At 43.1% G+C, this 20,689-nt stretch overlaps 1 protein-coding gene across 1 annotated transcript in view; it reads right to left on the bottom strand.

Moving 5' to 3' along the window:
- Positions 1-20,689, bottom strand: part of LOC126403467 (receptor-type tyrosine-protein phosphatase-like N) — a 39,508-nt gene that overhangs the window by 10,266 nt on the left and 8,553 nt on the right. The window contains exons 2-9 of the mRNA XM_050066149.1: positions 11,339-11,389; positions 4,918-5,028; positions 4,711-4,816; positions 4,473-4,635; positions 3,920-4,376; positions 2,442-2,585; positions 781-815; positions 449-618 (exon numbers count right to left, since the gene is read on the bottom strand). Coding sequence (XP_049922106.1) covers positions 449-618; positions 781-815; positions 2,442-2,585; positions 3,920-4,376; positions 4,473-4,635; positions 4,711-4,816; positions 4,918-5,028; positions 11,339-11,389 — 1,237 coding nt within the window. The remainder of the gene's footprint in view (positions 1-448; positions 619-780; positions 816-2,441; positions 2,586-3,919; positions 4,377-4,472; positions 4,636-4,710; positions 4,817-4,917; positions 5,029-11,338; positions 11,390-20,689) is intronic.

The raw sequence follows: 20,689 nt of genomic DNA on the forward strand, positions 1-20,689 counted from the left end.
TCCTTCCTTCTTTTAAATTTCATGCCTTCTTCGCAACTTTCCCTTCCTCTTTTCCTTTCCTCTGCTTTCTTCCTTTCCTACTTTCCATCTCCTTCTTCCCACTTTCCCTCCTTTTACTTTCCTTCTTTTCTTCTTTCCTTTCACCTCGCTCTCTTTCTTTAATCGTCCCCCTACTTTCCCTCCTTTTGGTCTCAATCTTTCCTCCTTCCCTTTTTTAAATTTCTTTCCTTCTTCACAAATTTGTCTTCATCATTTCCTGTAACTCTTTTCTTCTCCTCCTTCGCTTCCCTTTACTTGATTTTCTTTTTCTTTTTTCTTTTTTCTGAGGCCTCCTCCCACCTCCACGTCTCCTCCACTCACACAAACAAACTCAACAACATGAAGACGCCACGCTCACTCACATGTGTTACATCACTTCCTGGTTGGTGGAGGAGGCGAGCGTTCGTACCTCTGATTGGTGACGATGTAGCCGAACTCCTCAGCTTTGGTCGCTGGTTCATCTTTGGCTGCCGCAGCGGGAGTCAGATCCTTCTGAGCTGCTTCTGGTTTGGGTGGTTTGTTGGTGGAGGGCGGAGCCTCAATGGCGGCCATCTTGTACGCCATTGAACCCTCTGAGACCTGATGATACAGAGAATAAAACACTTGCGTTTTCACATCGTTGATTACGGCCATTTTCTGCTGCTTCAAACTTTTATATTGTACTTTTTCTACAGCTGTTACTTTGAAAATGTTTTTATGAATATATTTTAACACCAAAATAAAACAAAGACACATGCTCACCTTCTTTCCTGCCGCAGCGTCGTTCCCATATTTATCTAAATAGGAGACAAAAATAATCATCAATAATGCAGCACAAGTTATATTTAGACGTACTGAGACTATTTTAACCCACTTCCTGGTTATAGTTTAAGATCCAGATATCACTGTGACAACAGTTTCTTCAGGACTGCATCCAATTTAGAGGCTAAAACTAAACACATCTTACATCTTAACCACGTTTGTGCCTCAGTAAAATCTGATCAGATAATAAACTGTTTCCTTTCAGGAGAGACCAGGATGATGACTGTGTCTGTTAAGTTCATTCTTCAGAATGAGATGGATGCAAGATCACAGTGACCTTTAGCCTTCAACCACCAAATATTCAGTTCATTCTTGAGTCCAACTGGACATTTGTGCCAAATTTGAGGAAATTTCCCAAAGACCTTCTTGAGATATTGCGTTCAAGAGAATGACACGGACACAAGATCACAGTGACCTTTAGCCTTCAACCACCAAATTCTATTCAGTTCATTCTTGAGTCCAAGTGGATGTTTGTGTCAAATCTGGAGAAATTCCTTTTAGGTATTCTTGACATATCATGTTTACGAGAATGAGAAAGATGCAAGGTCACAGTGACCTTTGGTCTTCAGCCACCATATTCTAATTAGTTTGTCACTGAGTCCAAGTGGACGTTTGTGCCAAATTTGTGAAAATTCTCTGAAGGCCTTCTTGAGATATTGCGTTCAAGAGAATGCCATGGACACAACATCATAGGGACCTTTGGTCGTCAACCAACGAATTCTACTCAGTTCATTCTTGAGTCCAAGTGGGTGTTTGTGCCAAATCTAGAGAAATTCCCTTAAGGTGTTCTTGACATATCATGTTTACGAGAATGAGAAAGATGCTAGGTCACAGTGACTTTTGGTCTTCAACCACCGAATTGTAATCAGTTCATTCCTGAGTCCAAGTGGACGTTTGTGCCAAATTTGTGGAAATTCCCCTGAAGACCTTTTTGAGATATTGTGTTCAAGAGAATGACACGGACGCAAGATCACAGTGACCTTTAGCCTTCAACCACCAAATTCTACTCAGTTCATTCTTGAGTCCAAGTGGATGTTTGTGTCAAATCTGGACAAAGTCCCTTAAGGCATTCTTGACATATCGTGTTTACGAGAATGAGAAAGACGCAAGGTCACAGTGACCTTTGGTCTTCAACCACCGAATTGTAATCAGTTCATTCTTGAGTCCAAGTGGACGTTTGTGCCAAATTTGTGGAAATTCCCCTGAAGACCTTGAGACCTTTGACCTTCGACCAACAAATTCTAATCAGTTCATCCTTTAGTCCAAGTGGACTGAAGGACATAATGCCTGTTGTCCTGCCTATTGCCAGCGCGAAGGTGAAAAAAACATGAAAGTAGCACTTTTATTTTGACAATTAAAGACATTTACACCAAAAATTAATGCAGAAAATGCAGAGGATCCCAAACCCCTCGTTTCAGTCGTCCCCAGCGTTGAAACAAACCCTACGGCCCTGGCCTTAACACAACTTTTGTCCCATTCTCAGAACCATCAGACAGAAACGACGGCAGTTTTTAAGCCCTCGTATTCCCTTCAGTTATCTCCTCTTTATGAATGAGTGTGTGCAGCTTTAACAGCAGCAGTTAAATGAAGAGCAGACGGACCTTTGGTTTGTTTGTGGGCGTAAGAGCTCTCCATCTGCAGCTGCTTCAGAGCCGCCGGCAGGTTGTCTCTCTGCTCGGGGGACAAATCCTTCATGTCGAGGCCGTAGTGGTCGAGCAGCAGAGCCAGCCTCTGCAGAGAGCGCTCTGGAAAACACAGTGAAACACACACATGGTAGAGCTCAGACATACTGAGTGTACTTTACTGTACTTTATAAAACAACAGTCAATATTTTGGGAGATTTGATGTAGCAAACAAATATTTAGGCCAAGACTAATCGACTAATGAATATCCATCCATCATTTTCTTCCGCTTATCCAGGGTCAGGTCTCAGGGGCAGCAGGCCAAGCAAAGCACCCCAGACGTCCTTCTCCCCAACGACACTTTCCAGTTCCTCCTGGAGGATCCCGAGGTGTTCCCAGGCCAGACGAGATTTATAATCCCTCCAGTGTGTTCTGGGTCTGCCCCGGGGCCTCCTACCAGTGGGACGTGCCCAGAACACCTCTAACAGAAGGCGCCCAGGAGGATCCTGATCAGATGTTAAACCACCTCAACTGACCCCTTTGGATGTAAAGGAGCAGCAGCTCTACTCTGAGCTCCTCCCCCTATCTCTAAGCCTGAACCCAGACACCCTACAGAGGAAACTCATTTCGGCCGCTTGGATCCGCGATCTCATTCTTTCAGTCACTACCCAGAGCTCATGACCATAGGTGAGGGTTGGGACGTAGATGGACCAGGAAATCAAAAACTTTGCCCTAAGGCCGATCCATCTCACGCTCCATTCTACCCTCACTCCTGAACAAGACCCTAAGATACTTGAACTCCCTCGCTTGAGGCAGTAACTCTCCCCCAACCTGTAGGGGGAAATCCACCAGTTCTCGACACCCCCCTTGGTGCTGACTCTCATCCCAACAGCTTCACACAAATGCATGCTGGAGGTCATGGAGTGATGAAGCCAACAGAACCACATCATCTGCGAAAAGCAGAGATGCAATTCTGAGGTCACCAAACTGGACCCCTTCCTCCCCCCAGCTGCACCTCCAGATCCTGTCCATGAATATCACAATCAGGATTGGTGACAAGGGACAACCCTGGTGGAGGCCAACACCCACTGAGAACGCATTTGACTGTACGCCGAGTATGCAGACGCAGCTTTCACTTTGGTCATACAGGGACTGGATGACTCATAGCAGCGAGCCCGGTATCCCCTAGTCCTGCAGTAAGTCTCACCCTTCAAGAGACGTGATCGTAAGCCTTCTTCAAGTCCACAAAGCACATGTAGACTGGATGGGCAAACTCCCACGACCCCTCCAGCTGCCTCGCAAGGGTAAAGAGCCTAAAATATCTGGCTGTGAATTGTAGTGAAGTAGAAGTTATATGAAAAGGAAATACTTAATTACAAGTACCTCAAAATCGTAATAAACTTCCTGTTTGAAAAATATCAACTTTAACGACATCTTTAAATCCTCGCCTGTCTCACCGTCCAGTCCTGACAGGGCGTCGTACTCCTCCTGCGCCTTCTTCTCCGCCTGCTCCTGCTGCTGCTGCTGCTGCTGCTGCTGCTGCTTGCTGAGCTGAGCTACCTGGGAAACGTAGTCCTCGCCGTAATCCAGCGGGAAGTCCAGCTCTGGGAAAAAGGAGGAGGACGAGGACGAGGAGGATGACGAGGAGGGAAATCCTGCTGCTGCTGCTGCTGCTGCTACTGCCCCTCTGTGGCGTGAGAGGGACTGCACAGGAGAGGAAGAGGAGGAAGAGGAAGAAGAGGAAGAAGGAGAGGTGAGGTAAAAGGACACCAGGTCCTGGAGGAGCTGCCGGTCTCTGTCCAGAGGGGTTCCTCGGGATCCGGAGCGAGAGGGGGAGCCGAGGAGCGGGAAGGCTTGGTTATCGTCCAGAGAGTTGAGGGAGCGCTCTTCTTCCTCCTGGTAGCCATACTGCTGCTGCAACGACACATCAGCAACACACAGGTGGGTTTGATGGCCACTAGGGGGCAGAATAACTCTACAACACAATCTGTGCCTGGGTATTTTCCCCACCTGGCGGTAGGTGTAAGGGTCCAGCAGGGGCGTCTGCATGTGGACGGAGGACCTGGAGGGGTCGAGGATCATGTAGTCTACGTACTGCTGCATCATCTCGGGGTCAGCTGGATCCTCGGGCCCCGGAACCCTCTGCTGACTGGGGCCCGACAGTCTCGACAACCTGGGAGACAAATCTTCATTCAGATTTTTCTTCCCTGGTTTATCAACATTTTCCTTCCTTCTGTTAGTTTCTTACTGTTTCGGCGACTTCTCACGAAGGTTCGAGGCCGAGCTGACCGTGGGGATGTGACTCAACTCTCGGCCGATGATCGCCTGGGTGATGTCGTCCTTCCAGGTCAGACCTGCGCAGCCACGAGACGACACAAATGTCAGCTATACTGTCTTTTCTGTCTGACCTTAACTCCGACTTCCTGCTTTGAATGTCAGCGTGACAGAGACTCACCTTGCACCATGAGGTCTTTGAGGACTTCCTGCAGTTTGTGCAGGACGGGGACAGACACCTGGTACTGGACGGGTTCCTGGTGGGGGGCCTGGCACTGACCGAACAAACCATCTGCATGGGAAGAGAACAACAACAAGTCAGTTTTTCAGTCTCCATTTTCACAAACTCAAGGCACAAAGGCAAGAAATAAGTAATAAACTAACACAATCTTGGTTTATATTTGATCAGCTCTGCCTGGTTTTACCTTCTGACTTCAGTTTCTCAGCCTCCGTTTTCACGAATTCTCTTATTACAGCTAAACAGTGCACTTAAACATGTTTCTAAAAATAAAAAAAGAATGTAATTTGCGGGGTGCAACTTTGTAGGATATTGTACGAACTGTTGTGCGTGCATTTTTTTGCAGGATATCATACAAACTGTTCTACAAGAAAAGGTTGTGTTATGATACAGAGCTGGTTGAAAATTGCCCAAATATCCCTTTAAACCTCCAGTTTACGTGGACGCAAGACAAAATGATGTGGACGCATCGCACTAGAGGTGAGGTTTGCGTAAACTGACCCTTTAACTTCGATTAAAACTCAAAACAGCTACGAGCAGCAGGAGAAAACAAGCTGACATCAGTCCACCTACGTCTGAAACCGGTGCACAAATATGATGTAGACCCACATGTAAACAAAAGCAAACAAATAAACCAACCGATATTTATATATAAACAAACATATATACAAATAATCGACCAAAAAAGCAACTCGATTATTTAACTCGACACAGAGCTGACGTTCATACGGAGAGAGTAAAGCTAGAAACACACAACAGATATGGACACAATGTACAGATGTGCACGTGCACACACCACATACACAAAGGCACAAATATACACAACGCAATGGATACGAACGTGCAAAAACACATGTACTCACATGTACATAAACATATACACAGATATGTACAAGCCTGCAACTACACACACACACGCACACACACACAGTGAAGCACAATGTGTGTGGTTGTGTGAACGTGGGCCGTGGTGAGTCATCACCTCTGCCTCCCTCCATCTCTCATCAAACAAACACACACACACACACACACACACACACACACACGAGGGAGACACACGGTCGTCAGGCAAGTGATGTCACTGTTGTCATAGAGACGGCCGGGCCGAGCAGGGATTGGCAGAGAGCGGCTGACGGAGGGAGACCTTGTTTACGTTGCACTCCGGCTCTTTTTTTTTCTTCCTCTCTTTTGTGTCGTTCACTCCGTTTCCTTCTCTTCACGTCGCTCTTTCCACCTTTCTGACAATGTGACGAACCTCATAGAGAAACTCACACACTTCACACACTCACATTTCAGCACCGGTGCACTCGACGTCACCGTCACACACATACACACACCCCAGAGCTCAAGTGATGACTCAGAGTTAACACACACTGAAATGCAGCCGTTGTCTCTGCTGAGTTTAAATTCCCTCTGAACCAACAGATCACAGATCACACAAGTTAGAAGAAACAAAACGAGTTGTTGTTTCACTTCAGTCTGGAGTGAGTATATTTTACTCAAATATTCCAGGTTCAACACTGATTAAAGACGTTTTCATGCACGAACGACATCATCCTGAACAAAATGTACTCAAATATTCTCAAGGTTTCACCCGGACACAGCACGGGACGTCAGTGTTACAGCGATTGAACACAGATGTTTCAGGCTGTAAAATGTCATGTTTTAAAAACACATCTGGAATTAAGTTTATCCTTCTTTAACACTCCAGGGGTTGGACACAGATTACAGATGTTCAAGAACACAAAATGGGCTGCCTTTGAATGCAGTCTTGAATTTAACAGACTTTTCTACAATTTTCAAGCAGCAAATGTTTCAGGACAAAAACTGGGCATTTTCTTAACCTCTCTAACTCCGCCAGGACGCCGACGTCCTCGCTCCCCCCCTCCTCTGTTAAATGGTATCTCCCAGGCGCACTACGTCATCAAACCATGTGATGTTTGGTATTGCCGGATTCAGGAAGCTCTCGACTTCTCAAAAATAACAGCGTTTTTCTTTTATGTCTTATGGATTTCGCACCAGAGCAGCCTAAACACACAAAGTCCAAAATCGCGATGAGCGGCGACAAGTCACGTCATGCCGTTTTTCAGCAGGAAAAGTTAAAGGATTACTCGCGATCTTATGTGGAGCTGTTAGCGGGGACTTAGCTCTTTTATAAATGGTAAGAGTCTCACTCCTACCACTATTTTTGGCTGAGATATACCGTTTAGAAAGTGGGATCATAACTTTCACGTTTCATCTGGCTTTATTTGGTGATATTTTATGGTGTTTCTGTGTCATAAACAACATCAGCTATCATAATCACGCCTGATTTCAATAAGGTACAATGTTTGAAGCTGGCTGAGTGTTGTTTGATCCCTGATAGTACTGTTTTGAAGCCGAGTGACCGACTTGTCATTTGGAGCTCCGCTTGGATGATAGTACTGTTTTGAAGCCGAGTGACCGACTTGTCATTTGGAGCTCCGCTTGGATCTTTTCATGGTAAAAACACTGTAGAATGGTCATACTTTGAGCAGTCTTCTTCAAATTTGAAACAAGTGTTCATTGATAGTGTGCCTACAGCCCCACAGTCATTTACCTGCTCAGATGAAGCCACAGACAGTTATTCATCCTGAAACACATTTTTTATTTTATTTTAGGCAAAATCTTCAATTTTTATACTGACTTCAGAGGCCCATTACTCTGTCTCTGTATCACCTAGAGTGTTTCTGACACTTTCACAAGAAACTTCAGGGAGTTTTCTTTCTGGCAAGACCTCATGCATGCATGTAGTCAGAGCGGTTCAGAAGCTACAGTCATTTTAATTTGGGTATGTCATTTTAGGCGTTTTTGCTGCAAAATGGGGGTGGAGTACAAGTTTAATACAGTCTGGAATTAAAAACATTTTACTAGAATATATAAGGTTACAGACAGCTGATGTTTACAGACACAAAATGGTCAGGTTCTTTTATGCAGACGGGCTTTAAAGAGTTCTTATTAAAATACAAGATTACTGGTGTTTAAGGGATAAAAAATGGGCAGATTTTTTAATACAGCCTCGAATTGAATAGATTTTACTCAAAATAAATATATTTTTACAAAAATATATTCAAGATTACAGGTGCTTAAGGGGGAAAAAATGACATTTTTTCATGCAGTCTGGAATTACTGAGACAAGATTATAGATGTTTAAGGACACAAAACTGACTGCTTTTTAATGCAGTCTGGAATTCAAGTTATTTTGCCAAAATATTAAAGATATATCTTTAAGGACACAAAAGAGTCAGGTTTTTTCTGTAGACGAGTTTTTATTAAAATACAAGATTACAGGTGTTTAAGGGAAAAAAATGGGCAAATTTTTTAATACAGTCTGGAATTGAATAGATTTTACTCAAATATTTTAAATTACAGATGTTCAAGGACACAAAATGGGCACTTGTTTTTAATTCAGTCTGGAATTCAGTTTATTTTACTACAAAAGGACACAAAATGGACGTTATTTGAATGCTACAGACTTTACTAAAATTTTCAAGTAGCAAATGTAGGAAACAAAATGGGCAAATGTTTTAAATTCATTTTGGAAATGAACTGATTTTACTAAACTATTCAAAATTACAGATGTTTACGGACAAAGAAATAGGCAGTTTATTATTGTGGTCTGGAATTAAACCGATTTTACTCAAATATTTGAAATTACAGATGTTCAAGGACACAAAATGGGCTGTTTTTTTAATTCAGTTTGGAATTAAAAATAGTTTTACTAAAATATTTAAGATCGCAGGTGTTTCGGAACACAAGATTAAATTAAATTAAAAGATGGGCAGTTTTTTTAATTCAGTCTGGAATTAAGTTTATTTTACTAAAATATTCAAGATTACTGATGTTTAAGGGGGGAAAAGGGACGTTTTTCACGCAGTCTAGAATGATTCAGACTTCGCTAAAATAGTTTATAGTATAGATTATAGTTTATAGATGCTTAAGGACACTAAATTGGCTGCTTTTTAATGCAGTCTGGAATTCAAGTTATTTTGCCAAAATATTTAAGATTATATATCTTTAAGGAAACAAAATGGGCAGTTTTTTTCTGTAGACGAGTTTTTAATAAAATGCAAGATTAAAGTTGTTTAAGGGGGAAAAAATGGGCATTTTTTTAATGGAGTCTAGAATTAAATACATTTTACTAGAATATTCAAGGTTACAGATAACCGATGTTTAAGGACACAAAATGGTTTTTATGAAAATACAAGATTACAGGTGTTTAAGGGGGGAAAAGGGCTTTTTTTTAATACAGTCTGGAATTAAATACGGACCCATAATGGTCAGGTTTTTTTATGCAGACGGGCTTTAAAGAGTTTTTGTTAAAATACAAGATTACAGGTGTTTAAGAGGAAAAAAATGGGCAGTTATTTTTTAATGCGGTCTTTAATGCTATAGGCTTTACTAAAATTTTCAAGCAGCAAATGTCAGACACAAATTGGGCAGTTTGGAAATGAACCATTCAAAATTACAGATGTTTAACGACACAAAAGGCATTATTATTAGTTCATTATTGTAGTCTGGAATTAAACAGATGACTACAATACTCAAAGCTATACATGTTAAAGGACACAAATGGGCAGTTTTTTTCATTCAGTTTGGTATTAAATATAAACTAAAATAAAAGCTGTTTGGTAGATTATTTTGTTGTTGTAACAATACTTCTTGGCAATACATCCTATACTGTTGGAAAGCCTGTTTATTTCCCTTTTAAATGGTGCCACATTTGTAAGGAACATATGTTTGTGGGATGAGCAGCAGAGCTGAGCATGTGGGTTGCGCCCATTTATTTTTACTAAGATATTCAAGATAATGGTTGTAAAAGGACAAACAATAGGCAGTTTTTAATGCAGCCTGGAATGAAGCAGATTTTACTAAAATATTTGAGCATACAGATGTTTCAGAATAAAAAATGGGCTGTTTTTCAAATGCAGTCGGAAATTGGTATTAAATGGATTTTACTGAAATGTATAAGTTAACAGATGTTAAAGGACACAAACATGGGCAGATTTTCAATGCAGTCTGGTATTAAATGTATTCTACACTGTCATTCCAGAGGTCCATCACAGATTCCAGATGTTTGTTTGCAGTGCAGTCTGAAATTCAACTTGTTGTTCTCTCTATCACACACTCTCACTCTTACATTTCAGCACATGCACTTCCTCCGAGCATCATCCAACTCTCACGTCAGGACACTGAACAATGAACGCTGCTCATGTTCCCTAAATGTTCCCATCTCTGCAAACACAGAACATCTTCAAGAAGCAGAAACACACCGCCATCAATAATTCAGCTGCCTCTGAAGGCTGAGACACACAGGTGCACGCTCACGCACGTGCACGCTCCTGTAATGACATCCTAACCACGTTTGAACAGGCAGGAAGGAAGCAGGAAACCCACTGGGGGATTATAGACGGCCCCGTTAACGGCAGGCTGAGCCGTGACAGCTCGTCGGCTCCTGACTGTGTTGATGGACAGAAGACACGTCACGGCTTTCTGAAGCGTGTCGCTGCGACTGGAGCCCGCTGGGAACACTCACTATTGGCTGGCTTACTATTCTCGTCACGCTGCATTCAGGGTACCGTAAATACGAGCTTCCCACTGGGGAAGAAAGTGTTCACATCAGCCTCCCAGAGGAGGACATCTAAGTTTTACTTTGGCTGCATGAATGTGCTGCAAGAGTGAACAAATTATAACAGATAGAAAAGACATTTTTAAAGGGTCAGTCCGTCTAAATCACACACAAAAAAAATCTTATTTCTTAGACAGTCAACTGCTGGACTGTAATGATGACGACTACAATTTTGCAACCTGCAACACTTTGTGTGTGATCGGGGCCAAAGTTACTTTCATTCCTAATTAAGCATTCAGCTCAAGGCTCCGCTGCACCTCATGCTGTGTTGTTTCTGACATCTATCAAAGCTTTGTGTTTAATTAGCAGAATCCCTGTAAACAGCAGCGTCTCAGCTGTGAGGACTCATTTAAAATGTTGATGAAGACGCTCCATCAAAGCTGAGCGCTAATGTGGAAGAAACAAACGCCCCCCAGCCAATCTAAATGGCTGATGTGCAACACTGTCACGCTTTTCATTTCTCCTGGACTATTACTGTAAGGCAGCAATACTTGAGTCCAAAATGAATTTCCCTACGTGGACAATTAAGTATATTGCATCGTATCACATTGTACCGCATTGCATCGTGTCGTATCGTATTGTGAAATAGAATTTAGTATCACCATGACGTCATAAATATGAGCCTGTGTGTGACGGCTCCAATGAACCCAACATGTGAACGTGACTTCATGCTCACATGCTGGAATAAAACTGGCAAAGTAAAAGTGGAAGACTCACCATCGTTGCACAGCTGATCTCTCGGACAGAGCTTCTTTTCAAACAAACAACCTGCGGACACAAAAACAACAACAGTCAGTTAGAAAGAAGCTGCAAACTCAACAAAGAAACAACCAACAACCTTTAACATCAAACTCCTGCAGGTGTTCTGCCTGAATTTAACCCTAAATGTCGACTGGAAACAAAAACTATTTGTCAGATTATGAGCAGAAACAGGTGTGAATCATATGGCTGCTAGTGGCGATGCTAGAATGGACCTTTAAAACTCTGTCACTTCCTATTGGTCGGTTGCAGAAACATTGCTTTTGAAAAAAAACGTAGTGCTTTTTTTTTGCAGTTGTGGTGCTACCTAGTGGTCGATTTAAATGAAGCTTTTAGAATATGTTCCAGGTACTTGTTTGGACATTTCCTGCAAGTCTTGTGATGATTGGCTCAATGATTGTGAAGTTAGGTCCATTTTTGTGCTAAGCCACGCCCCCTCTAAAGTTCATTGGTCAATATCTTCAAAACGGAAAGTTATGATGAGCTTGGACTAGCGATGACCACAAGTTTTGTGATGATTGGTTCGATGGCAACGGCATAAGGTCCATTTTTTGTGCTAAGCCACGCCCCCTCCAAAGTTCATTGGTGAATATCTTCCAAACGCAATGAGATATCAAAAACCTTTTGATAAGTTTTGATGAGGTTTATCAAGTGATGATCCACAGAAAATTTGGTACAAATCAGACCTAAGGTTTAGGAGGAGATGTTGAAAATGTGCTTTTCATAAAAATCAAAATGGCATCATGGCATTATGTTGTGCCAAATTCTTTTTTTTCTTTCTTTCTTTTTTGCAGTTTTTTTGATTTCAAAGAAAATGTTAGGGTACATTGCTGGTAACTCTTACACATTCCCTGCAAGTTTTGTGATGATTGGTTCAACGGCAATGGAGTAAGGTCCATTTTTTGTGCTAAGCCACGCCCCCTCCTAAGTTCATTGGTGAATATCTTCCAAATGCAGTGAGATATCAAAAACCTTTTGATAAGTTTTGATGAGGTTTATCAAGTGGTGATCCACAGAAAATTTGGTAAAAATCAGACATAAGGTTCAGGAGGAGATGTTGAAAATGTGCTTTTAATCGTGTCGTGCCAAATTCTTTTTTTTTTGCAATTTTGGCGCTACCTAGTGGTCGATTTGAATGGAACTTTCAGGTTGATTTCAATGAAAATTTTAGGGTACGTTGCTGGTACCTCTGTAGACATTCCCTGCAGGTTATGTGATGATTGGCTCAACAGTAGTGGAGTTAGGCCTATTTTGTAAGCCACGCCCCTCTAAAGTTCATTGGTCATTATCTTCAAAACGCAATGAGATGTCAAAAACCTTTTGATAAGTTTTGATGAGGTCTATCCAGTGATGAGCCACATAAAATTTGGTAAAAATCGGACCTAAGATTTAGGAGGAAATGTGCTTTCCATAAAAATCTAAATGGCATTGTGGCATTGTGTTGTGCCAAATTATTTTTTGTGTGTGTGCAATGTTTCTTGTTGTTGCAATTTTGGCGCTACCTAGTGGTCGAGTTAAATGAAACTTTCAGGATATGTTCCTGGTCCCTCTTTAGACATTTCCTGCAGGTTTTGTGATGACTGGCTCAATGATTGTGAAGTTAAGTCCATTTTTGTGCTAAGCCACGCCCCCTCTAAAGTTCATTGGTTAATATCTTCAAAACGGAAAGTTATGATGAGCTTGGACTAGCGATGATCCACAGAAAATTTGGTATGAATCAAACCTACCATTTAGGACGAATTTTTAAAAATGTGTTTCTCAAATGATTCAAAATGGCGGACATTTTTACAGTGGTCCTTTCATGGTTGTGTATGTGTTTTTGTTGAGCACACTGAGCAGCACTCGTGTGTCAAATTTCAAGTCAATTGGACTTAGAGTATGAGGGGAATGGCCTTTCAGAACTGTTTTCCTGGGCCTTGATTATAGCGCCCCCATCTAGCCGATTGGTGTCATATTTCTTGAGCAGTATTTGCACACAACTTCCAATCACTGGTGAAAATTTCATGTGTCTATAATGCACCATCTCACAGGAATTTGGGAAAACATTTCTTAGGAAGAAAAAGAAGCCAAAGCAAAAACAACAGGGTTTCAGCCCTTTGGAAAATTTAACCCTTTAATGCTGTAAAACTCTGTAACATCAGTTGTTAAAGTTACGTTTACAACAGGACACAGGAATAAATGAGTTGAGGAAAGCCCAGCCGGCGCGTGCAGCCACACAGCATGTCAGTGTTGTGTTGCTTAGTGATGAGAATATGATCGTGTGTGTGTGTGTTACAGTCGACCTTTTCCCAGCACTGGTCCTAATCTGTTACGAGGCCGTAAACAGCAGCAGATGTGAAGCCGCTCGCTCCGTTCTGTGTATTTGCGCCTGTTTGCATTGCGTTTTCATTAAAGATTTATGTCATCCCTGTGTGAAATTCATCTGTCCTGTGATAACTTCAGAGCGTACGCCTCGGCCTGCACAAACACACTGTTTAAACACACTTTGATTCCCATTTTAAGCATCGTTTCCACTCTGTCCTGAGGTGAAGAGCATCACTGATGCTCAGAGCCCTCTACAGACGCACTGTGACATCTATTGGGGGGGGGGACAAAGGGAGCACCGGAACCAACAAGTCCATTATTGATCAAAGAAAAAAACACTAAAATTTCAAGATCTGATTGATAATAAAACTATTCAAATCAGGGGTTGTTCCAGCTGAGAGGAAACAAAACCACCAACAAGAACAAAAACAAAACTTGAATAGTTATGAGCTGGACCAGTGATTTTCTATTCAGAAACATCCACCTGCAGAGCCAGAGAGCTGAGTACCAGGACGGAGATTGCTTAATATATAGTTAAGAAGGTACCTCAGTTTTATCACTGCTCAACTTGAGGAAGTCGAAGGAGGACCAGGATGAAGGTAGTCAGAGAGGGTGGAGGTAGGTTTGGTAGACAGATAGAGCTGAGTGTCATCTGCATAGCAATGGAAGTGGATGTTAAATTTACGGAAGATGTAGCTCAGAGGAGGTGAGTAGATGATAAACAGAAGGGGACCCAAGACAGAACCTTGAGGAACACCGTCAGTAACTGGAAATGGCCGGGATTCAAATGTTTTGAGCTGGATAACTTGAGTACAATCACAGAGATATGGATTTAAACCAGTCAAGGAGTGTGCCTGGGATTCCAATGGAGGCCAGGAAGTATAAAACTTTTCCACCAGCTAGCGCACTAGCTCACTAGCTAACGCGGTCTGCTCATCAGCTCTTTAATCATTGATCATTACAGAATAAAGCAACTTTCACCACTGTTCATTTTAGGAGGACCACTGCAAGGAGACGTGTTCTTTATTTAGATTATCAAACAAACGATGGGTCACAGATTCGTGTTTCTGGCTGCCAGTGTTAGCTAGCTGAAAGGTTGTCTATTTCCACTTTCAAATGTTGATTAAAAATGTTGCTGTGTGTTTATACTTTGAATTGAATCAGTGCTAAAATGCATGGTCCAGAGGAATAAGTACATCCGTCCAGAGGTCAGGAGGGGCAGCAAACCACACTGACCCAGGCCGCTACTCCGCTAGAAGAACCAGACGGAGGGCTGGACGTCCACAGGTTGTGTCCACACACCCCTGGATGAGGAGCCATGGACTTTGTCATTTTTTTCCCCTGGGGGTTTCCTACCCCTACCCTCCAGACCAACCATTCTAGCACTATCCATCCATCCATCCATCCATCCATTTTCATCCACTTATCCAGGGCCAGGTCTCAGGGGCAGCAGGCTGAGCAAAGCACCCCAGACGCCCCTCTCCCCAGCAACACTTTCCAGCTCCTCCTGGAGGACCCCGAGGTGTTCCCAGGCAAGAGAGATCTATAATCCCGCCAGTGTGTTCTGGGTCTGCCCCGGGGCCTCCTTTGAAGCAAATTTTACAGAATGGCCAAATCTGGAATTAAGATTTCTGGGTCTGTCACATGATGCCAAGAGGCCCAAAGATACTTTTCACACTGAACCTCCACAGAGAGCTGTGGTCAGGCGGACATGGATGTTCTATTCATAGTACAATAAAAATAGAGATAAAAGAAAAAGGACCAAAAAAAAATCAGTTTTTGTTGGTGGGATTTGTCTCTACGACAGCTCCGCCTGCGCCCAATGTTATTTCCCCTGTCACCTGAAATCTATAAAACGCCAGGAGGAGTATCGGCTACATGACGACACAAACAAACTGCCTGAGCAGCAGCTCTCACAAAGGGAATCTCCATTAAAGGAGGGAAGAGAAGACGCTGCTAAACATAGAACCCAAGAGATTCTCCATCCATCCATCCATCCGTCGCCCCCTCCGTCCAAACTCCACTGGATGACTAATCTCTGCTCCGTCCACTCTTCTCCTCCGCCCACACATCCTTCCCATCTCATCTGTCCGTCCCTGTCCTCCCTCCTCCTCCTCCTCCTCTCCTCTGTCTTCGGTTGTTTCATCATCTTGTTAGACTCTTCCTGCAGTCTGCCCGTCACTGTCGCTCAGTCACCTCTTTAATACACAACATTACCGACTAATTACAACTCTAATGAGCAGACTGATGGATGCACTGTGGAAAAACAGATGAATCCTCAACCGTTGGTTCAACTATCAACCCAAAAATTGCTGCAACGACTTCTGAGACATAATTTAAGACAGGAAGTTTATCACATATCTATGACTAAAACTGGGCACACAGCGCTGAGCTGCATCTTAAATTCATCTCCAAGTTCTCAGCTTTCAAACAATGAAACCAAAAGAGGTGATAAACCTCCTCTGTGTGGCACATTACTGTCCTCGTCAACAGAGTCTGGTGGCTATAAAGAGAGCAATATAACGGCTCCAGCTCCCCGTCCAAAGGGCTGTGTGAGGGTTAGGTAATGCAGTGAAAATACGACACTGACTGTGGATAAGTACCTCATGAAACCCCGCTTCACAAAGCAAACAAACATGGGAGTTTTTCAGCAACCTGGATAGTGCCACAAAAAGCGGATGCTTTTACCAAAGTGTGGACGGCGTCTCCAGTCTTAGTTAGTAGTAGTTAGCAAATCTCATTCATGGCGCCCTATTTAAACTGCTCTGACCTGCCTACTGTTGCTGCTTCCTCTGCAAGCTGCTTTGCAACCTGCCTTCACCCCAGCTCCTCCTTTTGCTGTGTCTAGCTTATCAATGTCATTTCTGTTTGTCACTGATGCTGCTCTGTTCTTTGCTGCTGCTCTCCCTGCCTTAAAGCTTTCCATGTAGGCACATGGAAGGGCAGGAAGGTGTGTTCACCTCAAATTCACTGTTTTCAAAGTAAATGCACAACAGTTACGTTCAAACTCCAGAGCGACACCCTCGCACTGCGTACACGTTCCCCAGTGGCTATTTTTCAGGGTGTGACGGCTGCACCCTGTCTCTGACGCATATCTTGTGACGAGGAACAACCAATCACAGCCGACTGACAACTTTCCCTTCATCCATAAATATCAGTCTGTGTTAAATACGGAAATGTTGATCATGTTAGTGCAGGGCTACCCGGAGCTTTACATCTGTCCCACGGACGATAGGCCTACACACTTATAAACAGCTCCTGGAAGAAGATCAGCTCTGCACTCAGGATTTCAGGTGGACAGGCTCCATTACAGTGCTTGTTAAGGTTGCCACGCTCTTGAAAGCTGGCACGAAAAAAGCACAAGAGTACCACTTAGTGCATGACCTCGCATTTTTCAGGTGGTAAGAGTGGCGGCATGTGTATGGCCCCTTAGGCTTTCCATGTACGTACGTGGAAGGGCAGAGATGCCCTGAACAGAGCCATCCCGCCAAATAAAAAACTGCAAATGTAAATAAAGTTTTCTTCTGACTGAACTACTATTTTTGAGTTTGGTGGCTTTACAGAGAGCTGATTTAACGGCTTCAGTTTCCCGTCTAACAGCGAGGTAAAGAAGTAAATATATTACACTGCCAATGGATGAGTGCCTAATACCCACAATCCCACTTCAAAAAAACATCCAAACTGTCTCTTCAAAGTATCAAAAGTAAAAGTACTTGTGTAAGTTGTTTTTACTGCTGTTGATGAAAAACTGAAAAACAACAAGTTGAATATTCGTCCTGTCCTGGACACTCATTAAAGGACAAAACCGACTCAGTAACAGAGAGATTTTTGCGGTGGAGCTGATTTAGCAGGTGTGAGCAGGATCCAGGGAGCGATAGAAACACACTCAGCAATAAGCTCCTGTGTTTGATTCAATTGCACCAGAAAAAAAACAACATGAAAATGACTCAGCTCAGAGTCGGTGGTTAGTGGCTCCAGCTGGCAGAAGGTCTTTACGTTACTCAGGGGAAACTCCTCCAGATATTCCCTCCCTGCTTCACTCACAAACTTCTTTCTCCGGCTAAAACTCATCACAGACAGAGAGACAGAGGCAGCGACCGAGGTTACAGCTCCAGCTCCATTTTGTTCCCTGAGAAGGTGTGGTTCTGTCTGAGCAGGACCCACGTTGTTTCCTTACATCATGACTAAAGGGAGATGTTACGAGACATTTAAAATGAATTCATCCTCATCATCACGTTCTGTTTGGAGTTCAGTATCTCAAGGCTGCAGCTCAAATAAGTGGAACACCCAGGTGAGACGCTTGCAAAGCTGCACATCAGTGTTCAGGACGAACAAACAGCAAAGCTGGTTGTGATTTAATGAGTCATGGCTGTGTTTCCAGCAGCTTTTAAGGCAACAAAAAAGGCTGTTTTTCTACAGAGACATCGCTGCATTTCCTGCCATGACAGAACCACAAAAGCGACGGTTTTTTACCAAGTTATCGCTGCATTTCTAGCGGCCTTTTAGACACCAAATGTGTGTGTTTTGTAGTGACACGTCGCTGTTTCCAGCAGCGTTTAAGGCATGAAAATCAGTTGTTTTTTATCGAGACATCTTTGCATTTCCTGTCAAAATAGTGCCACAAAAAATGATTGTTTGTAATCAAGACATTGCTGTGTTTCTTGCCGGGATAGTGCCAAGAAAAGCAGTTGTTTTTTTTACTGTGACGACGTTGCGTTTCGTGAAAGGATACTGCCACAAAAAATGGTTGTGTTTTTACTGAGACATTGCTGCAACTCCAGCAGCATTTTAGGCATGAAAATCAGTTGTTTTTTATCAAGAGATTTTTGCATTTCCTGCAGGATAGTGCCATGAAAAGTTGTTGTTTTGCACACAGACATCGCTGCGTTTCCTGCTGGGACAGTGCTCAGACCCGTCATCCTTTTGCCAGAAGCATGTTTCCAGCGGCGTTCAAGGCACCAAACATTCATGCTTTGTAGCAAACTGTCACCGTTTTTCCAGCTGCGTTTTTAGCAGAGACATTGTTGCGTCCCCTGCTGAGATAGTGCCACAAACAGCAGTTGTATTTCACAGAGACGTCGCTGCATTTCCTGCAGTGATTCTGCCCCCAAACCGGGTTTTTTCAGCCAAATCATGATGTTTGTCAAACCACAACAAAGTGGTTTTTGTGCCTTAACACACGACACCTTAACCACATAACGTTTTAACATATCTGCTACACAATAAAGTGAACACAGTCGTGGTTTACAGAAACGTACAATGCCAATATATTTCCTGGCGACTGGGTTGAGTAGTTTCAGTTGTCTAAACGAAACCTAAACATTCAGCTGATGAGATGGTCTTTCATGAGGGCTGCTGTCGCTGAAACAAAGAAGTGTATCTTTAATGTTCGCAGGATGACTCATAACAACTCAGTGGCAGATGTAACGGGGGACAGATTTGGCTTTAAGATGAAGATCTGAAGATATTAAGAACAACTACTGAGCCAGTGAACAGAATCCATGTGCACTCTCAGACTCTCTTTCGTGGTTTGCTGCTGATATTCAGCATTAAAAAAAAGAAAAACATGTTGTACATGGAAAAGGCAATATTAAGAAAATCACGCTGAGTCATCTTTAACTCCAGCCTCCCATCACCATCATCATCATCATCAGTGTCTCTCTTCCTTTTATCGTCCATTAACCGCCTGCCAGATTCAGTCCAGTGTCATTTTCATAATGGTGCTGCTGGCATTTGTGGCTGCTGCTGTGTGAGTGTGAGCTCATCCTCTGCTCTGCAGCCTGACAGAGGATATTTAGGGTGGAATGAGTCAGCCAGGACCGAACCTGCGCCGTGTGCTGCTGAGTGGCAGCAGAGGCAGCGAGGTTGTGACCCGGCTCTGCTCAGATAACCTTTAAACTTTTATCTTTATACCGGCTCACGATAATCAGTCTGACTGCAGCTCACTGCACGCAGCATTTAAATACAAGTCTGCTGGTATTTCACATTTTCCTTGCTCTCAACAAATCACATGAAAACAACACCGTCCAGTCACCAGTAGAAAATATTGGCATTGCATCACGGAGAGATGGCTGCCAAGCTGTAGAACAAACAACAAAACCGTTTGCTTTTTGCAAAACACTGCTGTGTTTCCAGCTGCTTTTTAGGCATCAAAGCTGGGTGTTTTGTAGCCAACTGTCACCCTTTCTCCAGTGGCCCCTTTTAGCAACCTATCATCATGTTTCCAGTGGCATTTAAGGCATCAAACATTGCTGTTGCGTAGCTACCTGTCACCGTTTTCATGCAGATTTTTAAGCAACCTGTTGCTTTCTTCTAAGTGTTATTGAAGCCCACATCATGGGTGTTTAGTAGCAACCTGTCACCTTTTTTCCAGCGGCTTCCTTAGCAACCTGTCATCATGATTCCGGCGGTGTTTAAGGCAGTCACCATTGGTGTTTTGTAGCCACCTGTCAGCGTTTTTCCAGCAGCTTTGTTAGCAGCCTGTCGCTGTGTTTGCAACTGTTTTTGAGGCCCAAAACACGGGTGTTTTATAGCAACCTGTCACAGTTTTTCCAGTGGCCTTCTTAGCAACCTATCATCATGTTTCTAGCAGCGTTTAAGGAATCAAACATTGCTGTTGCGTAGCCACCTGTCACTATTTTTCCTGCACCTTTTTTAAGCAACCTGTCGCTTTGTTTCCAGCAGTTTTAAAGCATCCAACATGGACGTGATGTAGCTTCCTGTCAGCATTTTTCCAGTGGCTATTAAGACACAAACTTGGGTGCTTTGTAGCGACTTGTTGCCCTGAGTCCAACAACTTTCTTAGCAACCTATATCATCATGTTTCCAGCAGCGTTTAAGGCATCAAACATTGGTGTTTTCAGACTGGTCTCTGTCTGTGGTGCTGAAACACTCAGGCTGGTCTCTGTCTGTGGTGCTGAAACACTCAGACTGGTCTCTGTCTGTGGTGCTGAAACACTCAGACTGGTCTCTGTCTCTGAAACTGAAACACTCAGACTGGTCTCT

This window comes from Epinephelus moara, chromosome 16 (genome assembly GCF_006386435.1).
Source record: "Epinephelus moara isolate mb chromosome 16, YSFRI_EMoa_1.0, whole genome shotgun sequence".
NCBI classification, from domain to species: Eukaryota; Metazoa; Chordata; class Actinopteri; order Perciformes; family Serranidae; genus Epinephelus; species Epinephelus moara.